At 36.3% G+C, this 20,250-nt stretch overlaps 4 protein-coding genes across 6 annotated transcripts; 2 read left to right on the top strand and 2 right to left on the bottom strand.

Moving 5' to 3' along the window:
• The first annotated feature begins 8 nt into the window (after positions 1–8).
• Positions 9–1,944, top strand: LOC145224695 (peroxisomal leader peptide-processing protease-like). Its single transcript, XM_080091257.1, has one exon. The coding sequence runs from the start codon at positions 130–132 to the stop codon at positions 1,780–1,782; it is 1,653 nt and encodes a 550-aa protein (XP_079947383.1). The 5' UTR covers positions 9–129; the 3' UTR covers positions 1,783–1,944.
• On the top strand, positions 1,915–5,083 carry LOC145224693 (ATP-dependent DNA helicase DDX31-like). The gene is made up of 4 exons (XM_080091254.1): positions 1,915–3,491; positions 3,992–4,139; positions 4,209–4,413; positions 4,790–5,083. The coding sequence occupies exons 1-4, from the start codon at positions 1,970–1,972 to the stop codon at positions 5,063–5,065; spliced, it is 2,151 nt and encodes a 716-aa protein (XP_079947380.1). The 5' UTR covers positions 1,915–1,969; the 3' UTR covers positions 5,066–5,083.
• Positions 4,656–11,220, bottom strand: LOC145224692 (uncharacterized). 3 transcript variants are annotated; one of them, XM_080091250.1, is made up of 17 exons: positions 10,945–11,220; positions 10,638–10,807; positions 9,669–9,823; positions 9,312–9,403; positions 9,137–9,248; positions 8,960–9,061; positions 8,817–8,883; positions 8,425–8,557; positions 8,265–8,347; positions 7,828–7,962; positions 7,670–7,766; positions 6,768–7,033; positions 6,535–6,711; positions 6,375–6,458; positions 5,870–5,971; positions 5,451–5,580; positions 4,656–5,232 (listed from the first exon to the last, which is right to left on the bottom strand). In XM_080091250.1, exons 1-17 carry the CDS (start codon positions 11,142–11,144, stop codon positions 5,097–5,099), a joined length of 2,241 nt encoding a protein of 746 aa, XP_079947376.1. In that variant the 5' UTR covers positions 11,145–11,220; the 3' UTR covers positions 4,656–5,096. The 3 variants fall into 3 exon arrangements, with proteins under 3 accessions (XP_079947376.1, XP_079947378.1, XP_079947377.1); XM_080091252.1 differs by having other exon boundaries at positions 5,870–5,968; XM_080091251.1 differs by having other exon boundaries at positions 8,425–8,554.
• Positions 11,221–11,928: 708 nt separating this feature from the next.
• On the bottom strand, positions 11,929–13,073 carry LOC145224793 (epithelial membrane protein 1-like). Its single transcript, XM_080091373.1, has 3 exons — positions 12,856–13,073; positions 12,372–12,524; positions 11,929–12,287 (listed from the first exon to the last, which is right to left on the bottom strand). Exons 1-3 carry the CDS (start codon positions 13,055–13,057, stop codon positions 12,130–12,132), a joined length of 513 nt encoding a protein of 170 aa, XP_079947499.1. The 5' UTR covers positions 13,058–13,073; the 3' UTR covers positions 11,929–12,129.
• Between the last annotated feature and the right edge of the window lie 7,177 nt (positions 13,074–20,250).

Raw genomic sequence — 20,250 nt, 5'->3', positions numbered from 1 at the left:
TTTGGTACACACGTGGTTAGCTGATTGCTCAAGCATCACATCTATGACGTCATATTAGTCTCTTGTGCTATTTGCACGTGGGTTTTGTTAAAATTGTAAATATTAACGTGCTGTCTATTTTGTTTAAACATGGCGGAACAGGAAAACAAATTTCGATGTTATCCATGCTCAGTGACAGCAACTTGTCAGGCGAGTGGAACGTCTTGCAACGATGTGGTTGAAACATGGAGTGGTTGTATTATTGGAAAACAAAACAGACAGTTTGTTGTAACACATTTCTTGCCCAGCGTGAAGTTCGTCTCGTGTAAAAATGCTGAGAACATTGTCAACAAGGCATTTTGTTCATTTAGTAATCACTTTTCTGGTGTTCGGTTTGAATGTAGTTTGTACAATTCTACAGAAGACAAATCAACTTTTTTGGCTACTCCCCTCTACGGATGGAAATGCAGCAGGTTTGATAATTTAGTGAACAAAGTAGTGACTAATCTCACTAAAGGTGATGGTGTAAAACATGATACTGAGAGTTGCTGCAAATCGCATTCTGTTGATAATTTCTTGTCATGGTTTTTGGTTCTTGAATTGAAGAGCTTCATACAACCAAACAACACAACAGTTGCCAGGACAGGATTTTTATGTAGCAGTGTCAATGTTCGACAAGGTATGCAACTGTGGACACAAACTCATCCATTTGCTCCTACTCTCCCAGAGATATTTTCTGGGTGTGTTACCAAAGGAGTTTTATCTAATATTGTACAAGAATGTTTGTTGCTTACTGATGCATGTTGCCTTCCTGGAGCGGAAGGGGGACCTGTTTTTACACAGGCCAATGAACTGGTCGGAATAGTTGTATCACCTCTTGCTATGAAATCTGGAGATCTTTCTGGTTTAACTGTTGTATGTCCTTGGACAGAAATTACCTCCTGCTTTTCAGGCAACTGGGTCAAAAATACTAATCACCATCATTTGTGTAACAATATGTTTTCTGGGGTAAAATTTACAAACCGTACATCAAATTCTGATGTTGTGGTTGTGAGACATATGAAAGGCTGGGGTTCTGGCATTGTTGTGGCTATGGAGAAAAATATAAGCAACCCTGCACTTTATATAGTAACCTGTCAGCATGTTGTTCAACCAGCAGGGGCAGATGCCTTGCATATCCGATTGGACAGTGTGCACCCTAAAAAAATTAAGTGGTTTAGAGGAAATTGTTTGTACAAAGCACGAACTTCATGGTTTGACTTCGCTTTGGTTAAAGTGGAATGTGATCCTTCAACTCTGTCTCTATATGCTAAGGGTGTAAATTTTCCTGAAAATTATAATGACTGTTCAATTGTTTCATATTGCAAGAAACCAACAGTTGGAATGGAGGTGTATGCAAAAGGTCATTGCCTCTTTGATGGTTTGGATATCCCACCAACCATAACCAGTGGAGTTTTATCAAGCTTTGGGTTTCCCCAAGACCATCCTACACTACCTATTTTGCTTCATTCAACATGTTTGGTGCATGATGGCGCCAGTGGTGGGGCTTTGGTGGACTTTTCTACAGGAAAACTTCTTGGATTAATAGTAAACAATGTAAAAGAAACTCATGATGAAAAACAAACTGTGTTATACCCAAAAGTCAATTTTAGCCTTCCTGCTTTGTTGTTTATGCCAATAATTAAAGAATATGTATCTGGAAATAAAAATGCACTAAAAAAGTTTGACAGTGCGTTATCTGTCAAATCTGATGTTTGGTATCTCAATGAAAATGAATTAGATATACCTGATTCTAAACTGTGATTTTGGCTTGTATTTGATTGCAACTTATATTGTTTTAAAGCTTTAGACTTGTACATTGAGTGAAACAACATTGATATTTAGTTGTCTATGCAATTTATTAATTTAAATTTGTTATATTTAATTTTCATGATTAAAAGATATTTATTTGTTCCTATGTTACAGGTGATTTACAGTTATTAGCTACAAAATGACTGATGACATTACTTTAAATATTTCCTCATCTGTTAATGTTCAGCCTCGTAAATATCGCAATCATCATGTGAGAGGAATTGTCAGCAGAAAAAGGCGCATTGAAGAGCGGAGAAAACTTAAAAAGAGAATACTTAAGTTTGGACAACTTGAAACAGAAAAATCAGATGCTGGACATCAAATGATAACAAAGGATGAAGGTAAGGTACCTTCTCTGAAAACAAAAGAGGAAAACGTAACTAAAGTTACAAGACCAATAAAGCGAGATAATCATACTCAGATGGTAAAAACAAAATCAATATTTTCTGGTAACCCTGATATACCAGAATTGGACTTGCCAAAACCAGCTCCAAGAAAAGTCAAGAAAGTTACATCCATTAACAAGTTTATAGACTTAGATATACATCCTGGCTTAAAATCATACATCGTTGAAAAAATGGAGCTTGAACAAATGACACCTGTACAAGCTGCTGCCCTTCCAGTTTTGTTAGAAGGTCAGGATGCTTTAATAAGATCACAGACAGGCTCTGGAAAAACTCTGGCATATGCATTGTCTGTTATACAAACTTTACAGGAAATCAAACCTGAAGTTACAAGACAAAATGGACCAATGGCAATAGTACTCACACCAACAAGAGAACTTGCACAGCAAAGTTATGCAGTTTTTCAACAACTTACTTTACCTATTCGTAGGCTGGTTGCAACTTGGCTTGTGGGTGGACAGAATCGTAAATCAGAGAAGGCTCGTATTAGAAAAGGTGTTAATATTATAGTTTCAACACCAGGAAGATTTGTGGATCATCTTGAAAATACATCCTGCCTTAATCTTGAAAACATAAAGTGGCTTGTTTTCGATGAAGCTGACAGGCTACTTGATATGGGATTTCAAAAAGACATTAATAAAGTTCTGAAGGAAATAAAGAAACAGACAGAAACCAAACCACAAACTGTTTTACTTTCTGCCACCCTAAACAGAGGTGTAGAAAATTTGGTTGATTTAACTCTAACAAGTCCAGCAAAAGTAGATGTTAATGATGCAAAGGGATTAAAGTCTGACAGTTCAAATTTTGTTGATCCTTCAACTGGCCTAGAAGTTGAAAAGGTATCTTTACCAGAAAAACTGCAGCAACATGTTGTTGTGGTCCCAAGTAAACTCAGGTTAATTTCTCTTTTTTCTTTTATCATGGAAAAAGTATCTTCAGCAAAGATTCTTGTATTTCTTTCTTGTCGAGATTCCGTTGAATTCCATTTCCACATTCTCAAACTATTTTTGGAGCATCATCGCCAAACTGCTTGGGCCAAAAATGTTTTTCAGCTGCATGGGGGAATGGCACAGAAGGACAGGACTGAAACCATGATAAAGTTCAAGAAATCAAAACTAAGTGTGCTACTGTGCACAGATGTGGCTGCAAGAGGTCTTGACATTCCCCGGGTAGACTGGGTGGTTCAGTACACCAGTCCAGGTAGCCCAGTTGACTACATACATAGAGTTGGACGAACTGCCCGTGCTGGACAAAAAGGTACCTTTGGTATATTTTAGTGATGGGGCGATACCAGGTTTTGAAGCGAGTAACGATACCGAGTACCACATGTATATACGTTCAATACCAAGTACTTAGGTGTCATGTTGTACTTAGTTGTATATCATTGACTAATTTATCTGCCATGGTCAGGGGGCACACACACATGCCGAAAAATGTAATGTCCATGTGATAGCGAAAAAGATATGCATAAACTGGCGGAACTTTTTTTCCAATTTTGTGCTGTCTGAAGCAAATATTGGCATAAAGTTGCCTGAATTCTTATGGTGTAAATCGGCCATCGGTACTCGCACGTTGGTATCGAAAACTGACACAAAATATTTCGATACCGAGTATCGATACCACGGAAATCGTTCGATACCAAGTACCGGGTACTCGTCCCATCACTAGTATATATAACAGGGTCTACTAGATTAGCTTCATATTAGTTTTCAAGCTATTGACAATAGTGGGCATATATATATATTTAATTGTTTTAGGAAATGCGGTTTTGTTCTTAACTCCTGTTGAAGTTCCTTATGTAAAGTTACTCACAAGCTATGATATTGATGTCAGTGAGCTTAAGTTGGATCAACTTCTTACTGGTTTGCTGTCCACAAAATCTAAAAACTTTCAGGAAAATGTCAGGTATAAAGTAGTTTTCATTTGCTCTGCTATGGTTGTTGTGTTTTTTACATTTGTATTTTTTTTATTAAGGATTCAAATGGCAAAGGAAAAAGCTGCTGAAACACACAAAACTTTTGAGAGCTTTATACAGGAGGACAAGAATCTGAAAGAACTTGCTGTTAAAGCTTTTGTATCATTTATAAGAGCCTATGCTACCTATCCTCTTGCTCTGAAACATATTTTTCATGTGAAAAACCTTCATACAGGACATGTTGCCAAAAGCTTTGCACTTCAGGTTTCTATAATTTGTTTTGTGTTTTTTTTAGTACTACTTGATTCCAATCACTATATGTCAGGCTCTTTAGAGGTGTTGTATCAAATCATGTCAGTTTACTAAACACTCTCTGGTTGTGACAGGGAATGCCATAAAAGCGATGTGACTTGGTATAATGCCTCTAATAGCCCAGGCATACAGTGATTTGTACCTGAATTTGACAAGATCAAGGCTTCAGTCCTATTACCAGTGAATACTTCAAACTTGATAGTTTTTCTATATATTTGATAATATTAAACATAACTTATCAAAATATACATGTTTATACATACGTATATCAGCACCAACAGTTTAGCACCTGAATTATTTTCATCTTACAACATGAAACTATTTGCAGGATACACCTGGGGAAGCACTGAAAAGTCTGCAGAATACAGTGGGACAACGGGCGGTACAACAGATGCAATTTAAAAGAAAGCAAACTAACAATAACAGCAAAAACAACACTGAGCAACTGCAAAAACAACCAGACTCTAAAAAAACAGCTCCTGCTAAAAGCAAAGTCCCGCCCAAGGCAACCAAACGACATCCAATTGTTGCCAAGTTTGACTTGATGTCAGAGTTCAGCAGCGGTATGGAGGGAGTCACAGTACAGAAAAAGATGAAAGTTTAATAAATGTGTATCATGGTACAGAGTGTTTTTTTTAGTCTACAATATCCTCTTCAGAATCAGTGTCTTGCTTTAAGTCTGCCATCATAAACTGTTCCATCTGTTCAAAATCATGCAAAAGGTTTTCCTCATCTTTCCAAGTTGCGCTTTGCATCGTAGCTGATCCCAAACTACAAAGAAACAAACAGTTTTAAATGCACACAGATAGGAATAGTGTTTCCAGTTGTGGAGCAGTGCATTAATTTTAAGTTGCAAAACACTATTTTCCCCCATCTACCTAGGTAGTATCCACTAGGCACAATATTATTAGGACAGTGGTTTGAATAATGGACCACTTTTTAGTGCTTCTCAGTGGTAAGCCACAAAAATATAGGTTGCAAGTTTAAACCTTCGATGATCCACTTCAGGTGAAGACAGTCCCGATCCAAGTCCTGGATCATTGATAATTCCTAAATCCTCCTCCTCTGAAGACCACTCGTCAATCAACCTTGAAATTCTTCCATCACTAGTTATGTTTCCTGCAAACAAATCAATGTTGTGGTAGATTGGAAATTTGTCAGTAAGAGGTGTTTTGTTTGGCTTGCAAAACACATTGACACTATTCCACTAGGACAAGCTGGTAATAGCTCTCCTGTGCTAAAATTTTAAGAAGTACAGAAACAGTGGAGAGCACTATTGGTGGACGATTTTCAATCAGCTGTAGCTCGATTGTCAATAAATAGTGTTGCGTTCAACTTATGAGAAAGTGAGTTTAATGCAACTGTGAATAAAACATATCTGGGAAATACACTGATCACCAAAATTAACCTGTTTGAGATGCTAACTCCCACTCTAATGCGTCAAGGGTATTGGCATCTGCCTTTTCCATTTCCACATCGTTTTGGATGGTGTCTTCAGCAATGGGAACTTCTAAAATTACAACTTTGTTTCAAATGAACATATTTGAAATGGTCCTTTACTTTTAGCAACAAAAAACAACATCTTTAGGTTTGGAAATTATTATTTACAGTCACAATGTTTTTTTAAAAAGTGGACAAACACAAATTTCAGAAGTTTTGAGTGTAATAGGGCTTAGTTTGTTTAGTTCGCTTTCTTAATTTTCTGGTGCTGAATTTTTTACTTTTAAGAAGGTAATAACTTCAATTTTGTTTAATCAACAAATTTAGGGGGTGAAGCAATGCCCCAGAAAAGAGCAAAGGGTTAAGACGTGGCAAATGACAACAAGTGAGCAAGTCGCTTGATCTAAGCATTTTTCATGTTGGTGAGTAGCAAATTTAAAGAGCTCAATGGCAAGTCAACCTGTTTTTCCTACCTTGCAATGATTGCATTTTTGAATCCAATCTTTCAGATGGTTCATCTAATGTAAGACTGGTTAAAGGTTCCCAAAAATTGGAACCTAGAAAATGTGGACAAAAATTGTTTAAAAAACAAAAAAATACAACAAATCTGTTTTTAAAAATCTTATATCCAACCTTGATTGCAGGTTAAAAGGTTTTCAGGTAAATGTTGGGTTTCACTACTTTCATGATGTTCAGGTTTAGGTGTTGCACTGGAAAAGAATTCACCCAAACCATTATGGTAGAACGCATCAGGATTTATTGGCAATGTGCTGACAGCATGCAGGAGATCAGCAGAGGCAGAAACGTTTTCTAAACATTTTAAAGCATCATAATCCATTAATTGAAACCACTAAAGGCGTTGTTACCATTCGGTTTTGCCAAAACATTTGCTGACTTGGGTCTTTGTTTTGATTTCTGAACCTGGTCCTTTTGTATAATTCTTCTTGTAAACACTGCAGATTTAGACACGCTTGGCCGTTTTGGTGTTAGAGGCAAACTTGGTTCTGATGTTGATTTTTTAGGTGCACTTTGTTTAACTGCTGGTGATGGACTAGTACTTTTTGTCATAGGACGGATTTCCTCAACAACAGTTGGTTCTATTCCAGGAAAAGTCACTTCTTCAATGTTTACCCTATTCCAAAAGTTACACATTTGTTCACAAAAACTGCATTAAATTTTTTTTTTAGTCACACAAAAAGTATTGGAAATATATTTTGCCAGTAAACTATTTTAAGAATATTTGACGAAGCAACAGCGCTTCCTAATCAGAATCAGTCAACAAATGTTATTTAACGATATATATTTCACCCGTGAGGGCATCATCAGTCGTCTGTCAAACGGGTGTAAAAGTAAAACCAATCAAAATGAGCAACACACCAAAAAGGAAACCTGCTACAAACGCTTGCTAACTACGCAAGGTCTAAACTACGTCTAAGCCACACGAAAGACAAAGACTGCCAAAAGTGATAAGGGATCGGTGCGCACACAGAAAAAAAGGGGGACGAGAAAAGCGCTTCGGTTAGGGGCAACGAAGGAAAACCGGAGTGTTTTACGGGAAAGATCCTGTAATAAACACTAAATGCCATTAAACTATTTTAAAGGTGAAGATGATCAGAAAGTTTAAGTTTTCAAAGGAAAGGTACATATTTTGTGTTTGAAATTTTAAGCATTAAATATATATTGAGGATCACAAGTGGAAGTCCACATCTCTCAAAAAAGATGAAATTCTAGAAATCGCAGGTAACAACTGCATCCAGATAATAAGTACCTTGAATGTGATGTTTGCAAAGGGATGGAGATTTGTTCATCTGCCTCATCAACATAACAAACTGAACTAGATTGCTCAATTGGATCTTCAGCAGAATCTTAATAACAACAACTTTGTTTAGTGGTTGGTCAATGAAATATGGGCCTATTGATTTAAACCTGTTGGTATTTCCGTGATCAAACAGGTTTGTTGATTTGAAACATCTTCACACCATTCCATAGTAGACGCTGAGTCAGCTCTAGGCTGAGGGGTAAAAAGTTGTCTTATTCGTTCATGATCTTCAATCTCTTCTTCTGCAAAAAAAGTGTAATATATATGTTCTTGCTAAAACAAGCAAATGCTGTCAACATTGCAAACTTGTCACATACAACAGGGTTGCTTCATTGGTAAAATAGGGCACTGGACCATCAATTATAATAAAGCTATTTATTATTTGTTTGCTTATGATTAATCATAAGCGGTAGTTTGTATTAAACAAAGTCAAGGGTAATTGTGTTTTAAAAAACAATCATCTGATAAGCTATATGGACTGTGGGAATGAATTGCCTTTATGCTATAAGCTACTACTGCATGTTTAAAGCTTGTTAACACATACCTGTAAGTTTTATGGCATCTGATTTTTGATAATTTTGATCATCTTCTACACTTGTTTGTGGCAATGGAGGCACTTCACTTGTTCTGCAGACAGTTAATTAAATGCATTTGTAAAGCAAATACCATTTTGCTAGATGTATTTGGGATTTAAAACCATCTACCTATGTTTCTTTAAAAGCAGGCGTTCCATAAAGGATAAAGTGCTTGTCTCTGAAAAGTTGATTGCTATTTCAGCAGGTTCAGATTGTACTGCATGTACAGACATTTCCTTTGGTGAATCACTTCCACCTTCTGCTGCAATAAGCATTTTAAATACAGTATAGCACTATTTTGGAGATGCTTAACTAGATTTACTCATTGGTCCCAAAAAGGCTTGTTATCAGTGTTCATGCATAATTTGAATAAGCTGATTTTTAAAGATTCTGGGGGAAACAATGTCCGTTTGAATACAGTAACATCTTGATTCAAAAAGTAGAGTTAGTTTACCATAAAATTAAGTGTCATTTTAGTGCGGAAAATTATAGTTTTTCTGTATTTAAACCATCTTGCTTACGTTTCTGTCTCCATTCCATTATGGCATTTTTAAATGATTCCGCACTTTCTTCCTCATCGAATGTTCCCTAAAAAATTATCAAATGTCTGTTTCACATACATATGTAGTTGTTTTACACAGGTAGTGGCTATACAGATACGAACCTCCAGTAGTTTTCCACCTGTTTTAGTTTCAACTGGTGGTTTGTGCGGTTTTCTTGGAGTTCTCTTTACCTCAGATTGTGGTGAGGGGACAGTACCGTTTATCTAGCATTCAACAATATAAGACGCTGTCTGCCATAGGTTGATTATAAAGAATTGTGCAACTGTTGAAAGACTGACCTTCTGTGGGGAAACATTTCCTATGTATGGATAATATACTTCTGATCCCCATCCCTGCTTTGGTCTCATCATTCTTCCATCAACAGCCAAAAGCAGCCTTTTCCTGCCCCATCTTGTAAAATGCAATGTTTAGCCTACGTATATTTATAGTTTAATTTTGGTACAGGTTACTTGCCGCTTGAAATAAAGTCCAATTGCCATGGGTTCAATTGCTGTCAAACATGGAAGTGGAAGATTACCATCCTGATCACTTTGCATCTCCATTATCTAAAGAGAAAATGGTTTATAGCTATTGATCAGAAAAACCTTTTTACAGGGGTATAGGTTTCCAACTATTTTATTTGTTTTTTTAATATTTTGGTTGAATATAGCCATGACAACAACATTATGTGTCATGTTTTCTCATGTAAGGAAAGCTGAATGCAGACAATTTGGTAGTGGACATAAAGTACTGCACAACAATTCAATAAAAATATTTTCAGCTGATTTCAGCATTTAGCTGAATAAAAACTTGTTAAATATAAATTCTTACATCATCCTGTGAAGGGTCCAATGCAACTGAAATCCATGTTTCTTTGTTGACTCTTGGCATTTGATTGTCCTGCATTGGTGAATCAGTAAGATCTGGATCTTCTTTTAATAATGTTCCAATCAGTTCTTTTGTGTGGTTTGGCCTTTTCCGGATATCTAAAAAATATGATGCAAGGTCTTTAGTATCACATACAATGAAACAGTGAAACTGGTGTTAAACTTCAAAACTTAATTTTATGCAGACAAAGTTAGTAAAAGATTTTATGTGACTACTGCTATAGTTACTACAGTAAAAGGACTTACAGGAAACTTTTTCTGACATCAAAATACGTTTTAAGGCGATCCTTAGATGATGGCATTGTTTTGTCAAACCAACAATTACTTTTCCATGAATTGAATAATTTTGTAACTGTGAGGTTTTAAATTACTGGCAGCCATAGTAATACATATTTATTTCTACAAACACAGAATCAAAGGATTTGGAATGAGACAGGAAGTTCAAGATTTTGTGTCAGTATCCTTTACTTGCTGTGGGCCCAAGCCAGTATGGATAGTATGGCAGCTGCACACCCGGGACTATTTTTTTCAAGTTTGATTGCACACTTGAGACGTTTTTTACGTTTGCGACACCTGGTGTGTTTGTTCTCTTTAAAAAAAGTTTTGCTATTGAAATTTTCGTTTTACATTAGTTAACCAGTGGCGCAATTGCATTTGACGGTTATTTTGGGATTTTGTTAAATATTTGTAAATCGGTTAGCTTTTTCTTTATGAGGTGCACACCATAAAATTTCGTCGTGCACACTTGCACACCTGAAAATTATTCGTGCACACCCGAGATCTCGGCGAAATGTGCTATAAAATCCAATGTGGGGCCCAAGGCTTACTTTTTCAGGGTCATAAATACTTTTTTAGACACACTTTGAAATCATAAATACTTTTTTCACAATGGGTATGGAAGCAGTGTTCAAACCTAAAGGCTCATCCTTGAGGACTTTTACTCTTGGCTTAACAGGAGAATGTGGCTTTTTAGCAGGTATGGTTCCTTTCTTCTGGCTGGTTTTAACACTGTGTCCCAATGTGTTGCGAGCATGGGATTCCAAGGCAACATTCTTCCCAGACTGCCAGATGTAACCTTGACTCCTGAAAATGGATTCAAAAAGGTTATTCAGGTTTGCACACCATTAGTGGTTTATTCAAATTTCAAACATATTGTTTTAGTAAATCTACATCCAACAGCTTATAGTCCGTTTCTTTACAGAAATTGAGAAAAAAATTACCCTCTGGCTTCCTTTTCTTTTTCCATTGCCTTTTTTAACTGATTTAATCTCCATTCCATTTGTTTGTTGTCAATGTCCAACTTTTTGCTTTCCCTTTTTTTTGCTGATGATGTTTCTGAACTTTTCTGTTGGAGCTTTTTGGAAACTGGTTCTTTCCCGGGAGGAAGGACACTAAAGTCCACATCAATATGATGACTCATCTTTTTGGTGGTGTCAACAAGTTATATATCTTTAGGTTTAAGAATTACTAATCCTTGCTGAAACAATATTTCAAATCTTAGTAAGCTGTGTGTATTCGCAAACTAACCATAGTTATACAAGTTTACAAAAATCAAAATGTCTGACTTGGAGGAAATAAGTTTTATTTTCCCCTTTTTGTTTATTTCACTTTTTCTTTTCTGTAACCAACAAATGATTCTTTCCCTCTTCCAGTTAGGAGTGCATCAAACTTATACTGGGTAACGCATCTGATAGACACCAGAAGTTGTGTACTATAACTATAGTTTGGTTCTTTAGACAGAGAACTTAAATTTACACCAGAAGATCAGTTGGTACTGGGTAAGCAATTAATGAATCAAATAAATCATCTTGCAACTAACTATACTTATCTATCCAATTTTGAACGTATGTCAGGTTGGGTTTCATTTCAAACTATTTACTACAGGCCCACCTCTCCTAAGTGTAAATCTGCGACCGAACGACGGTACCGTGTCAAGTTCATCTTGTAGACTTTTGCGTTCGTGTAGTAAAGTGTATTACACTTACGTTTTTTAAAATGTTTAGCTGGTAAAAATATTCACATTATCGACCGTGAAACTATTTTCAATTAATCATTTCGCCCACCGAAAAAACTTAAATTTTTCTTGTTTCTTTTGTTTACAAAACTGACTTACAAGTTACAACTCTTCGTTTCTAAGCACAGCACGCTTGTTGTTTGGAATTTGATTTTGTCAAACAAATCCACTAGCGGCGCTAGTACAACAATGTTTTTATTGAGAGATTTTGTGTAGCCCACTCAGAATTCTACTTGTATTGGCATCTATTATATAGGATAGGTTACAAGAAAGTATATAAATATAGGTTAAGCAGAAGTTACGGCGATAACACTTCTCAGTGCGAATGAGCAAGATACACTGAATAGTTTGTCTTTGGTTCTGATCCTGAGTGCGTTGAGGTCGTGCGACTTTAGGAATGCTTCATTGACGACATGAGGGAAGCTGCGCCGGAAATAAAACTGACGATTCCTTCCACCCAGACCAAAATGTAGGAGTATCCGAAAGAAAGTCCAACCTTCATTGGATATTCGGCAGTAAAGACACTTGCAGCGACAATGCTCGAAATAGCTAAAAACATTGTTTAATATTTAATAGACTGACAAGTTTGGTTGTCTTTATTGGCTGGGACCATGAAAAGATACATTTTCTTACCGGCTATTGTAAAAAGCAGAACTCCAACTTGAAGCACGAGATTTTCTCTACTGGGAAAGAACATCAGAATAAATGCAAAAAATGCCAGAATTGACGAAGCGCAAACAGAAATCACCAAAAATCCACGAACAGTTGTCAAATATGGCAGGACATCTATGGAAATATGTATTAGCAACACGGTTTATTCAAACAAAAAGCTGCTATAGCATACAATTTGTTTACCACTGTTTTTAAGTATTTAACATCACAATTTCACGTCAGGCCAATGCTTCAGGCCTTGCATGCAAACACCTTGAGAACCAGCGTGGTTTTGTGCTAGAACACACATTTTTTAAATAGATCCTTCTCAGATTACGATTGGGCCGTGTCTAAGTAAATAGGTTGTAACTTGTGTAAAACCCGCAAAATAGGTTACAACCTTGCAAATCGAATAGTGTTAGCTGGGTTAAAACGAATGGTTGCAGTTTTGTTGCATTATCTTTACCTGTAAGTTGCTGACAAGAGCCTTCGTAACATAACTTCCACAAACCAACCTGTACATCAGCGCTAACAACCCACGTGGGTGTGGACAAGGATATGATACCAAATATCAACACGATTACTGAAGCTAATACTACTGCAAATATAGTGGTCTTGCTTCCCTTACTTTTCTGCAATCCGGTCAGTGGTGCTTCTTCCACGTCCATTTTGCTTCTACTCACAAACAGAGAATGTACAACATTGGAAAATGCTATCTGACCGGTGCTGGACGCGCTTCTAGCCGTTATTTGTTTAATCTTTAAAGTGTTGACGTTTTGGGCGTCACCCACACCAGTCGTTGAAAACATGGGCTTGTTAGAAATCTTATTTTCCGCACGCTTACGCATGAATGTCTACAAACATCAAACAACCGACGTAAAACCATATTTTTATGTAAGGTTTCGTGTGACGCAACTGCTCCATTGTTTGCCAACTACGCAGAAGCGTTGTCTTTATTATTAATCTTGCGATAGTATGTTTCTTTACGTTGCTGTACATTCAGCTTCCTATCAAATTAGGTTTCGAAAAACAAACACAAACAAAAACAAACGATATGCTAAATAAAGTTACTGACAAAACTTGAAATTAATCACTTTTTACATAACACACTATCAATCCAAAACAGAATTAAAAAACTAATTAAATTATTTTTTACGAATTAATTTTGGATCTAAATTATTGTAATCACCCTCACAAGCCATAAAGACCCGACTTTAAATTAAAATGCGTCTACTGTTTACTGTATAAACATGCTAGAAGTTTATCAAATGCCACGTACAAAAGAACACATGGTAGCACTCGGATCAGTGAATGCAACAGTCCGACAGTTTGAAAATGATGATTGTCTGATGGTTGTTGTGACTGATGGTTCTTATCAGTTGATGGTTGTCTTTTATCACCTAAATTTAAACGAAAGTATTTGAGATTTGGCAAGGGTGTTCTGTGCGTGCATTATGAGATTTGTAAATAGTTAGTGATAAAAAATCTCACTTTGTTTCTATATTTCCGTTTTTAACTACAATAAAAACACAACCTTTTTTTGGATGAAAAACTTACATCCATGCTTTACACGGTCTTTAAAGCCGTCTATACACACTTCCCAAACGATACCCCAAAAGCATCTTTTCAGTTTCTTACCGTGGTGTGGATTGTGTCTTGAAGGAATAGTACTGTAGTTCCGCAGAACAAAAAAGGTAAGTGCAATTAAAATCGTTGCAACCGCCCCCCACATAAACATATTTGCACCATTTTCTGAATCATTTTGAAGCGGCTGCTTTATGTACACATTTTCTGAAAATTAAATCATCAAAAGCTTTAACACTTTAACTGGTGGTGGCCGTGAGGCCGACAACAAGTTCTACTTATAACGTTAAAATGCATTTTTTTATAGTTTTATAAAAATATAAAAAGCGCTATGCCGACAGAATGATCAGTTAACTGCAGAAAGCGTATACACTGGTTTGGCAATACATTACCCGTACAGGCTTTATTATAGCCAGTGTGCATCATTATCTGCAGCTTTAACTTATGAAATAGCTTTCATAATTACCTTCAGTTTCAACACACCACAGCCATCCCCACCAACAGTCAGTTTTGGTCGTTTGTCTCCATTCTTCCCTTAATGTTACTTCTGCTTTTGCCTCTGATATGATGTTATTTCTCGTCAAATCTCCTTTCCATTCGTCTATGTCTGTCATGCTTACCGCTCTCTATTTGATTTACAATAAGGAATGTTGTAAGTTTTTTTGTAGCGTTTTTAACATGTGTTGTACGACCTAAACGCCTCCTTTCCACAATCTGCGCGTAAACACAGTAAGAGATTTTTTCTTTTAGCTAAACCCGAAGTCTTTGGTGTGCTCTGTATGTTTGCCGAACAACGAAACTTAATGCACGCTCGCGGTGATTTCCCATGTTAGTATTTGTTGAAGCTGCACGCAGAGAACAACCTTATTGCTTGTTATTTACACGCGTTATTTACATTTGTCATGCCTGCAAGTAGTTGAAGGTACAGTTTTCTGCTGCCTTTATCTGTTTCAACAGAGTTTTAAGTCGGGCTGGGATTTTTGGGTCGAGTACGGGTATAGGCTGGGTTCGGGTTTAGGTTTTTTCAAACGAGCCTGACTTCAAAATAGGCCACTTGTCTATGGTAGATTTACCTTGGAAAATCTCACTTTCTGGCCTAATTTGGGCTTTATTTCAACACAATTTTGGGTTCGAGCCTGGTTTAGGGCTTGCTGTGCTTTCGGGTTTAATCCGGGTTCGAGCCCCAAGTTTCCACCCGCTTACAACTCTAGTTTCAAAGCCTAAAATAGACATTACATAAGGTATCTGTTTATATGTCTTCGCTATTGCTGGTGCTCGTAGAATAGAATAAGGTGTGGCACCTGTGATCAAGCGGTATACTGTTCACATAAAAAATGAGATGATACTGAGTATTTATAAACGTTACAACGGAATCTCATTGGGCTTATCGTCACTGAAAAAGACACATTTTAATTTCACTCTGCTGCACTTCTGGCTTTAAATTTGGAACAGGTTTAGGTGAAACACTAAGAAGGTCAGGTAGATGTAATATTATGTTTTATTTGATGGCAGGTAGCCCAAATCGTGTTTCGTTTTTAAAATTTGACTTGTTTGGTCGCACATAACTACCAGCCGCACAATTAACCATTTAAAGCTTAGCTCCCTATGAACGGTTAAATTTTAAGCAATAACGAGTTGGCATGCTGGGGCGTTAATGTCAATGGCGAATTTTCAATGGTATTAAAATGCACTTTATTCCTACTTTTTTATTCGCAGCTATTAAAAATCTATAACACCTATTTTTTTTTAAACAAGTGATATTGTTTGACATGTATGTCATTTACAACCACAATAGCGTAAAAAACTAATAAATACTTTTCTTTTATTTGCATGTGAACCAATTTTGTCGTACTCCATTTTATTGATGCTTCATTGGCATACCGATCTGCAAATTATCACGTGCCTCCTTTTACATGTTTGTTAAAAGTACTTGTAAAAACCATAAGCTAATAAGATCCAAGGTATTTGTCTGATCACTGTGTTCAACAAACGAACGATTTCAATCACCAAATTGGAAAACATGGTATTGTTGTGTGACCAGCACGACTGAGTGTTATTTCTCGCAGTTCCGTTGTCGACCCGTCCTAAAAAGCAGCAAATGTTCTGATTCATTCCAAATGTAAAACGATTAACAAATTTTCTTACCAGAAATTTTATTAGCAATTGATGTTAGAAGGAAAGATCGTAAAATCACTAAAACTGAAACAACCAATAATGCAATCAAACTAAATGCAGCGCATGCTTGAATGGTCCATTCGGTTTCCGGACAGTTATCTGGCACTGGCTGTAGAGTAAGTTTCTGTTCTATGAGAAAAGCATAGGCACGTTTATTGTTTATAATTTAGAACTTCAAACTCAGAACCAAAGGCAGATTATACGCTTTTACTGACTTCATAGCGCATAGCACACAAACTTACCTGTCGTTCGAGTGCAATAAAACCATTTCAACCAGCAACTTTCTTCTTCTGTCTGTACGAGCTCCTTAATATATTTTCCATCCGATGATTTTGCTGTTTCGTAACCGCCATTGGGATCTTCCCCCTTTTCCCCCAACTCAGTCAGCATCGCCATTTTTGGCTTAAACAGTTGGCTAATAAGAGACCGAAGAGATTTTTTTTCACACATTTAATAATCTAAACAAACCAAACTAGGCAAGCCACTTTAAGGTGTAAAACATATATTTGTCGTACGCTACACTTGTGTACTGGAATCCTACAAACAAAATTTTCATCGAGAAAGTCTTTGTTTGAACAAATCAAACCCAACTAACTTAGCTTTTGTTGCAACTATGTTAATTTCTGACCACGTGGCACGTTTATGGTAACCTTTCGTTTGTTATGGTTTAAATGTTTTGTGTGTTTAAATGACTATAAACAAAACTGTAGTGACTAACACCTAGGTACTGTGAATTTCAGAAATATAAACTTTTTCTCTTCTGTCTGAGGTTGTTACTTCTGTTTCGGGCCTTCGATGCGAACTATATTTGTTGTCAATCACTGAATTCGTGCACTGTTCTTGTGTAACGTGAACCGGTGTTCACAGTTTGGTTGTTCACTGCGTTCACTTAGTTTGATATAGGCTTATTTAATGTTTCTATTTTGTCTGGGTAATTTAAACCAACTGTAGGATCTTCCCACGTTGTCAACTCAGCCATGGGCATTTTTGCTTAAAGCAGTCAGCTAATAAGAGACGAAAGAGATTTTTTCTTCACAATGTTTCTATGTCTGAATAAACCAAACTCGGCATATAAGCTAACTAAAGGTGTAAAACAAATGTTAGGCCTATTCAAGTATTGTTCTTATACCTTCATTGCCTCAATACAACACTGAAACGAAAGCCACAGTTTGTGCTATCTAGAGGGCAGTTGTGCATTTCTGACTCACTGTGCTTGATGATTGTAACAACGTAAGCATTAACGTAGGTTTGTTTAATGAAGCCTGTGTCGTGATTAGTTCTAAAATGTTGGACGTCACAGGGATATTTTTAGATTCTAACTCATATGTTGAAACTAATGTTTCTGCGCAATCCTACAGACAAGTAGGAACAATGTCTTCGACCTGGTGAACATTGTTTTTTTTAGGATAAGTACATTAATTGTTTATTGTTAAACCTCTGTTAATTGTATTGTGTTGCGCAACATATTTTAGATGTAAATTAGGTTGTGCCAGTCATTTTAGTGTATTTAAAAACAATTAGATTGCTGTACATAATGTGATAGTATACAACGTAAGTCGTAAATGCGATATTTCATTAAAGCGTTACCATTGGCCTGTAGTAACCTCTCACGTCAAATCTCCTTTCCGTCGTGTTTCGCGTGAACCTTTGAGTAAAATTTTACTTGTTTGGTCGCACGCTTAACTAAAGCTTAACTCCCTATCAACGGTTAAATTTTAAGCAATTTCAAATTGGATGAGATTTTGTCGTTCGAACATTTTGTCGTTGAAGTGCACAGAATATATTGTGTTATAATAATAATATTCGATCTACCTACCCTAACATATGTGACAACAGCATGCTAAAGGCGTTAATGTCAATGGCGAATTTTCAGTTGTATTAAAATGCACTTTATTCCTAATTTTTGATTCGCTGCTAATGAAAAGCTACAATAACACCTAGTTTTTTTTCTAAACAAGTGATGTTGTTCAACATGTATGTCATTTACAACCATATAGCGTAAAATTTTGACAAATATTTTTCTTTTATTTGCATGTGACCCAATTTTGTCATACTCTATTGTATTTATGCTTTATTGACATATCGATTTGCAAATTATCACGTGCCTCCTTTCACATGTTTACAGTTAGTAAAACTTGTAAAAACCACATGCTAATAAGATCCAAGGTGTTTGTCTGACCACTGTGTTCAACAAACGAACGATTTCAATCGCCAAATTGGAAGACAAGTTGTTGTTTTGTGGCCAGCACGACTGAGTGACATTTCTCGCAGTTCCGTTGTCGAAACGTCCTAAAAAGCAGCAAATATTCTGATTTATTCCAAATGTAAAACGATTAACAAATCTCCTCACCTAGATTTGTTTCAGCGATTGATGTTAGAATGTAATATCGTACAACCAGCAGAAGAACTAAAACAAGCATGATGGAAAACAAGATTGCAATCCACATAAGTAAATCGCTTGCTTGAATGGTTTCCGGATCCGGATAGCTGCCTGGCACAGGCTTCCTTATAACTTTCATTTCTATGACATTCATAGGCACGTTTATTGTTTATGATCTGGGACTTAAAACCGTTGAAGGTTGACTTTAAAACGAATTATCAACATCTGTACTTGTGTCTCACGCTAAGTATTTCACCTATATTAGCTAGTTGTAGTAAACAAACTTACCTGTCTTTCGAGTGCAAGAAAACCAACTAAACAAGCAACTTTCAACTTCTGTGTGTTGTTGCTCCGCAATATATATACAACCGATGGTTTTGCTGTTTTGCCAAGGTAATTTGAACCGCCAGAATCTTTCCACTTTGTTAACCCAGACATGTTTTTTAAGACCACAATAAGATTTTTTGTACACAATATTTCTTGATCTGAACAAACCAAACTCGGCTTTTTAACAAATTAAAGGTGTAAAACATATGTTAGTCCCATGCTAAATTTGCGTGCTGAAATTTGACAAATATAAATTAGATCACAACGACAAAGTTTTTGTTGTCTGAACAAAGCAAACCTAACCAACAATTCTCCAACACTGTTCCATGCATTGTAGAAAATAGTTCCTGTTTTCTATTTTCGGTCGGCTATATATTTTTTTTTTCTATTTTTTTTTATATATATATATATATTTTTTTTCTATATTTTTTCGGTTGAAAACATAAGACGAGTGAAACTTAAATGCAACATAGAACTTACTTAAATGCAACATAGAATCGAAACTTTCAACCCGACATAAATATAGGTGTTTCAATTTGTACATGTAAATGTGGCAAAAAATGTTCTGTATTCTCCCTTTGTTAAATGTTTACAGTTCTTTGTAAATAACATATGCAAAGATCCAAGGTGCCATTCCGATCACAGAGTTCAACAAACGAACAATTTCCACCGCCAAACCGGCAGACAAGATATTTTGTTGGCAAGCATGAGCGTTATTTCTTGCAGTTCCGTTCTCGTCCCGTCCTGAAAAAGCAAATAATCCGATTTATTCCAAAGGTAAAACGATTAACAAACGTCCTTACCAGAATTTTTTTCAGAAATTGATGTCAAAACGTTAGAGCGTAAAACCAGAAGAACTGAAACTATCATTGCAATAGAAATTAGTACAGCGCTTGCTTGAACGATCTCTCCGGTTTTCGGACAGTTGTCTGGCACAGGCTTTAGTAATACTTCCGTTTCTATAAACAAAGGCACGTTTACTGTTTATAATTTAATACTTTAAACCCAGAATCTTTTAAAGGTAGATTTATATACCTTTACCGAAGAGCGCATTATTAACATCTGCACATGTGTCTTACACTAAATATTTTAACCATTTAGCTATTTGTATACAAACTTACCTGTCTTTCGAGTGCAATGAACCCAATTAAACCAACAACTTTCAACTTCTGTGTGTTTGAGCTCCCTAATAGATTTTCCATCCGATATTGTTTCTATTTTGTCTGGGTAATTTAAACCGCCCGTAGGATCTTCCCACGTTGTCAACTTAGCCATGGGCATTTTGCTTAAGCAGTCAGCTATAATAAGAGACGAAAGAGATTTTTTTTACAATATTTCTTTATCTGAACAAACTCGGCTTATAAGCTAACTAAAAGTGTAAAACATATATTTGTC

Source organism: Phallusia mammillata, chromosome 4 (genome assembly GCF_965637545.1).
Source record: "Phallusia mammillata chromosome 4, kaPhaMamm4.hap1.1, whole genome shotgun sequence".
NCBI classification, from domain to species: Eukaryota; Metazoa; Chordata; class Ascidiacea; order Phlebobranchia; family Ascidiidae; genus Phallusia; species Phallusia mammillata.
This window is presented reverse-complemented; position numbering and strand designations above follow the sequence as displayed.